This window comes from Helianthus annuus, chromosome 4 (assembly GCF_002127325.2).
Source record: "Helianthus annuus cultivar XRQ/B chromosome 4, HanXRQr2.0-SUNRISE, whole genome shotgun sequence".
In the NCBI taxonomy this organism is placed as follows: Eukaryota; Viridiplantae; Streptophyta; class Magnoliopsida; order Asterales; family Asteraceae; genus Helianthus; species Helianthus annuus.
The window spans coordinates 24,686,726-24,693,564 of record NC_035436.2 but is presented as its reverse complement, the minus strand read 5'-3'; the positions used below and the strand labels follow the sequence as shown (position 1 = coordinate 24,693,564).

Sequence of the window (6,839 nt, the reverse complement as noted above, 5' to 3'; positions counted from 1 at the left end):
GGTTCCCCGATGAACAATTGTTGGCCGTTTCTACTTATGTTGCCCCTTGGTATGCTCATTATGTTAACTATTTGGCCAAGGGTGCGATTCCAAATCATTGGACTAAGAAGAGACGACAACTGTTTTCTAGTCAAGTGAAGCAATATATATGGGACGAACCCGACTTGTTCAAAATCGGGGCTGATCAAGTGATAAGAAGATGTGTTCCCGAAACTGAAGTTTTAGAGATATTGACCCATGCTCATTCATCCGCATGTGGGGGCCATTTTAGTGGGAATAAGACAGGCTATCGGGTGTTATCGAGTGGGTTTTATTGGCCCACGATTTTCAAGGATGCTCGTGAGTATGCCCGAAATTGCATCAATTGTCAAAGAATGGGAAGCATTTCGAAACGTGATGAAATGCCGTTGCAACCAATTTTGGTAGTGGAGGTATTTGATGTTTGGGGAATAGACTTCATGGGTCCTTTCCCAAACTCAAATGGGTTTTTGTACATATTGGTTGCGGTTGATTATGTGTCAAAATGGATTGAAGCTATTGCCACAAGGACCAACGATCATTCCGTTGTATGTAAGTTTGTGCAATCCAACATTTTTTCTCGTTTCGGTGTACCTCGGGTGATAATAAGTGATGGTGGTTCACATTTTAAAAATTTCAATTTTGGAAAGTTGTTGAAGAGATATAGTGTGAATCACCGTGTGGCTACACCGTACCACCCACAAACAAGTGGTCAAGTGGAGGTATCTAACCGGCAAATCAAAGAAATTCTAATGAAAACGGTTAGAACGGATAGGAAAGATTGGTCAAGCAAGCTTGATGATGCATTGTGGGCATATCGCACGGCTTTCAAAACCCCACTTGATACCACTCCGTATCGAATGGTTTACGGAAAAGGATGTCATTTGCCTATGGAGTTGGCACATAGGGCATATTGGGCAATTAAAACAGTGAATGCGGATTATGATGAAGCGGGTCGGGCGAGGAAGCTTCAACTGAATGAAATTGAAGAGATAAGGGACCAAGCGTATGAGTGTGCATCCGCATACAAAGACAAACTGAAAAAGGTTCATGATGCGAAGATAAAGAAGAAGAACTTTGAAATGGGTCAAAAAGTGTGGTTATACAATTCAAGGTTGAAAATGTTCGCGGGGAAACTAAAGAGCAAGTGGATGGGCCCTTATGTTGTCCGACGAGTGGGAAGGTTCGGAGATGTTGACATTCAAGACGAGCGAACATTGAAACAACAAACGGTGAACGGTCACCGGTTAAAGCCGTATTTGGATGGCAATGACATCAACAACTTGGAGCTTGACAAAGCGGGCTACATCCTACGCCCGGTTGAGGAGGAACAATCGTAAGAGGCCCAGGTTTGGTGATAGTGTACATAGTAGTTTTGTTTTGTTTTGTTTGTATAGTTGCATAATTGCCATAGTTCCTCGAAGTCCGTGTTCGAAACAAGTGTGGGGAAGTTCGGGTCGCGAATTGCTCTTACATCGTGTTGAGGACAACACGGGATTTTTGAGGGGGTAGGGTGATTTTTCCAAGTTTTTGAAATAATTAAAAAACATAAAAAAATCGAAAAATTTTAAAAATCTAAAAAAATTAGTCACATAAACTTCAAAGTTTTACCAAAATGGACATGCCCAGTGTCCACCGTAAATTACGGTGGAGCCGTAATTTACGGTGGTTGTTAAAAATTTTTTGAATTTTATGGTGAAAACCTCCTGTTTTACGGTGAAAAGGGAAGCCCAGAGTTTACCGTAAATTACGGTAAAGCCGTAATTTACGGTGGTGAAAAAATTGGGTGAGGTTTACGGTGGAAACAGCCTGAATTACGGTGCATTTTTGTCATCCAGGTCTCACCGTAATTTACGGTGAGACCGTAAATTACGGTACGCAGCAAACGTGTTTCCGTCGGTTCAGTTCCGTGTTTATAAAAAAAAAAATAAATAAATATAAAAACCCGAAAATAAACAATCATATTCACGTGCATTATACCCTAACCACTCATTCATTCTTCACCTTTCCACTTCTTCTTCTCCAAAGACCCCACAAACTTCATAGTTCTTCTTCCACCTTCTTCTCTTCATAAAATCCTCAATCTTTGCCCAAATCAAGTGGAGTTTGGGTCTAAATTGGCTAAATTTTCACGAGCTTCGTGATTGTGAGGAGGAATTTCAGAGAAAACGTGGTTTTGGGGTCGAAGTTTGAAACCCTAGGTTGAGATAATTTGGGGGTTTTTGGATTTTTAGTTTCACAAGCATCCTCTCATCTTGAAACAAGGTATGAACACTTATTTTACTATATTATGGAGATGCATTGTGAAAAACAAGGTGATTTAGGTTATATGTTCTTGCCCACTTGTTTGTTGCTAGGATATGAGTACGAAATTGTTATTGAACATGGTTGATGGTTGTAGATGTAGGAAATATGGTTAAAGTAGTGAACTTTTGGGATGTTCTACATTGTAGAGACACCATGCCCAATTTTTGAAAATTCTTGATATATTTTGGGTTCACTAAAATCTACAACCATGGCAACAAGCAAGTGTGGGGATGATTTGTGGAGAGAATGCTAATTTTTGTGTTGTTTTGTTGTTTCTTCATGTGTGTAGAAATGGCAAAGACAAAGGAAAAGCCGGGTTCAAGTTCGTCTTCGTCAAGAGGCAAGGGCAAGGAGAAGGAGCAGCCGTCGAAGAAGAGGCAATATCTTGGTAGGGTTAGTGAAAGCGAAAGCGAGGAAGAGGAAGAGATGCAGTTAGACCCACGTGATAAACCGGTGTGGAATTCGGGGTCGTTGGATGACCAACCCGAAATTTGGCAGCCAACTCTATATAACGACTGCATGAACAAGTTAAAAAATAAAGCAGCCGCATTTATCTGTGAAAGAGATGTTGATGAGCCTCAGTTGGGCCAGTTCGGGGTGTATGACAAGTTCCGTGCTTTGGGTTGGGAAGGAGCACTCAAGTGTTGGGATAAGGATAAGAGCAATTTGTTTTTGACTGAGATTCAGGAGTGGATGGCAACGCTTAAATGTCACAACTTCCACAAGCCATCACAAATGAAGTTGGTTGGGACGGTACATGGGGTACCAGTTGAAATGTCATTCGATACGTTGAAGAAGTTGGGAAAATATGATAGCCTTCCAACTAGGGAGTACATGATTCCCACGCTTGATGATTTATTGCTCAAACCCGAGAAGCACGTGACATGGAACAGTATGTTGGCTGATTTGTTTTTGCCCGGTAGGTATGGTGGCGTGTTATACCGAAAAAATCTGAAGATAGAAGCCAAGCTCTTGCATACGATCTGTTTACTTAATGTCATCCCAAGGAGAGGGGATAAAGAACAGGTGAGGTTTCCAGAGATACCTGTTCTGTATCCATTGATGCACGGGTCCCCACGGTTTCCAATACGCTACCTGATTATGCACCATTTGTGGATATGCCGGAACAAATACGGGAGAGACATTGTCCCGTACTGCCGCATCATAACGGGCTTAATGAAACAGCAGAAGGCACTCACATCTGAAGACCGCGGTTTAACGAAAAGGCACTTGCCTTTTACTTTGGATAGGTTGGGAAACGTTTGGACATACACTTCGTCTGAACGTTATCACAAGCTGAAATCGGAGGGTCAACGGTGGAGGGCGTTGAAATTAGGTGCAAGGGAGTTGTTACCGGGAGAACCGGATGAACCTGAAAGCGATGAAGAGTTAATTCCGAGTGGGGATGATGATTACGCAGACGAGCCAACGGGTGGTGCAAATGTTGGTTTTGGGGTTTTTCATGGTGGTCATGGTGGCACATTTTACGACTATGCGCAGCAACCGTATGAGCCGGGGTGGGCTTATAGTGGTTCAATGCAGGAGGTGATCGAGAGCCAACGCCCGCCGGCGGCCATCTTTGATACTTGGTCGGGTTCGGAGAGGTCGTTATTTGATCAAGGCACGCGGAATAGCGCTAGTATTGAGCGGGCGCTTAAACATAGCTTCGACCGCAACGAATTATGGCACCGGACCCACGCATATTCGCAGGAGGTGGAAATGAATAACCGATATCACGATGATCAGATGAGGCGGATGCATGCGGATTGGCATGCCGGAAGGCCGGTGGCTGAGGATCCACAACATGTGGATTATGCCTCATTGCCACCGTATGATGGCAGCGTTTCGTATCCGACTCCACAACTCCACCATTCTCAGTGGCTTGATCCAAGACGGCAAGAGGGACCACAACAACAAGAGGGAAGCAGTAGCGGCTCGTTCGGGTTTGGAGAATGGAGCGATATGATGTCGTCCATTTTTGGGCCCCCAGGACCGCGTTATTATTGATCAGGTGGTATTCTCTCTCTTGTATAGTTTGTATATATTTGTTAGTTTATGTTGATTATGGTGGGAGGATGGGTGGTGATTGATCATATGATTGATTGTTGGGTTTGGTTGGTGGGTGGTGTTGTGTTTAAAATGAAAAACATAAAAAAAATATAAAATGAAAAAAAAAATAAAAAAAAATAAAAAAAAAAAAGAAATTTGGGGTTTGAGATGAGAAGCTTCTTGTGGATGTTGATTGAAGTAGTGATCAAAACCTCCCAAGCCATACATTGGGGACAATGTATCCCAAGTGTGGGGATGGGGGGAATTTTTTTGAAGATTTTTGAAAAAAAATTTTTAAGCCGAGCAAAACAATGTGAAATCTTGTCGCCCCAATTTATCCCCAAGTCAATACACCGGCAACCCTTATTACCCTTTTCATTCTTGGTAAGAGTTGTAGCCACACGTGTATATAAATAATCTTTGATGAGAGTGGCTACGGGTGGGGGTGTGTTAGAACTTGTGCTTGAATGCAATTTGAATCCGTTGTTAGACATGAATGTAGAAAGGATAAGGGCATTAGGTAGCCTCGTCGGTTGTGTGAGTGAGTGTGGGATTTGGGGGGTTGGACCTCATAAGTTATATATATGAGCATGGTAGTGAGAGGGGCGGGGGTTTGGTCATTTAGTTGCCCAATTTTGTGCCTAAAGCCTATCATTTGTTTCCCCTAGCTACTTACTTGAAAATGTACCCAAATTTGACCCGGTCTTATAGCATTAGTGATATAATTAGTAGTTTATGAGTTTGAAATAGTCATGGTTAGTGTATTTTCGTTTTGTGTGAAAAAAAAATGAAAAGAAAAAAAAAAAAAAAAGAAGGTTTCATTGTCTTGTATATAGTAGTATGCATTGTTAGTTGTTTTTGGTAGTTGTAATAAAAAGACCGGGTCGAATTTTCGCTACTCATATATATTCCATTTCCTACCCATACACCTAGCCACGTTACAACCTTTAAGCCCCTTTGATTTGCATTCATGTTTGACCCGTTATAGGAGAATGATTGATTCAGGTACAAGCTTATGATTGTGCAACCACCCGTTTGCCTAGTGTGTGCCTAGCTTATCTTTGCTAGTTTCCATTTGTAGCCGAGAGGAGAGAATTTGTGAGGGGTGTATTGCTTGGGGCATTGAAAAGGGGTTGGTAAAGAAATTGCATGAGTTGTTTGGCTTGATTTGATCACTTGTTTCGAAGTTATGTTGATGAGTTGCTTGGGACAAGCAACGGTTAAGTGTGGGGATGTGACGGGTGGTCCTTTGGACAACCCTTAAGTATGTTAAAACATGAAATAATCCTCCATTTAGCCGTGTAATTATCTTGAATTAGATAACTACGATGCTTATGTTTCAGGTGCAAATTAGGAGATAAGCGATGGATAAAAGGCAGCTTATGGATGCTTTGGTGGAAACGGGTCGAGAGAAGAACACAAGACAAAACAAAGAAGTGAAGGCAGCTTGGTACCGTAAATTACGGTACCACCGTAATTTACGGTGACCCATTTTCTTATTTCTGCTGCACCGTAAACCAGGCTTGACTCACCGTAACACTTTGATGACCACCGTAAATTACGGTGGAGCCGTAATTTACGGTGGTGCCTGAACGTGAAAAGTGTAACTGCCATAATATATTCGTTTTTTGTGTGTCTTTTGGGATTATCTCATCATTGACGGTTCTTGGAGACTTTGGGAGCGAATTTGGAGTACTTGCTTGGTTTGTGAACATTTCTAAACATTCGGTTTGTGTTTTTAATCTTTATGAACATTAGATTGATGTTGATGATGATTCACCGAGCCATGTCCGGCTAAACTCTTCGGTGATCATCCTAGGTGAATGTTTCTAAGACTTTTGTGTGTTAAATTTCTGCATTTCTAGAATGATATCTTGCGTTGCTTGAATGTCATGGTGTATGTTTGATTGATTGTAGCGTGTTAATCCATATTACAATTTCTAGTCTCGATCGTACGTTCTTGGTGCCGTTGGCAACCGAGATATCACGGGAAGGGTTAGGGTTGGTTATTGGTTAATAGGTCATCGGGAAACAACCTCGCATTATCTAATCCGAGTACTTTGTTCCCTTTTATCACTTCAATCACACATACACGAGTTATGTCTATGTAACTCTTTCTAGTGAAATTGCACACAACTGTTCGAAGAAACCGAATCCTAGGGTGATCACTGTTCTCTCCTAATTGTTTACAACCTACTTTGATTTGAATTAGTTCTTAATTTAGTTTTCCAAAACAACAATCCACAATCTTGAATTTTAATTTTCTGTAAGTTAGTTTAATTTTAGTATAAATACAAAGCTACACAATCAACACATTTTCCACATACTCCCTGAGTTCGATACCCTACTACCGCTAACTACAGTTGTTTAGGGATTAAATTTGCGTGACCCACGACATCACGTCAAAGACGTAGTCAGCAGACGTAGGTGCACTAACAAACTCCCCCTCGGATGTTGACGGAGTC

General features: G+C 41.7%; 1 protein-coding gene across 1 annotated transcript; it reads left to right on the top strand.

Annotated features, from left to right (window-relative positions):
* The first annotated feature begins 2,087 nt into the window (after nt 1-2,087).
* LOC110935963 lies at nt 2,088-4,491 on the top strand. The gene is made up of 2 exons (XM_022178312.2): nt 2,088-2,283; nt 2,615-4,491. The coding sequence occupies exon 2, from the start codon at nt 2,617-2,619 to the stop codon at nt 4,330-4,332; it is 1,716 nt and encodes a 571-aa protein (XP_022034004.1). The 5' UTR covers nt 2,088-2,283; nt 2,615-2,616; the 3' UTR covers nt 4,333-4,491.
* Nucleotides 4,492-6,839: the final 2,348 nt, after the last annotated feature.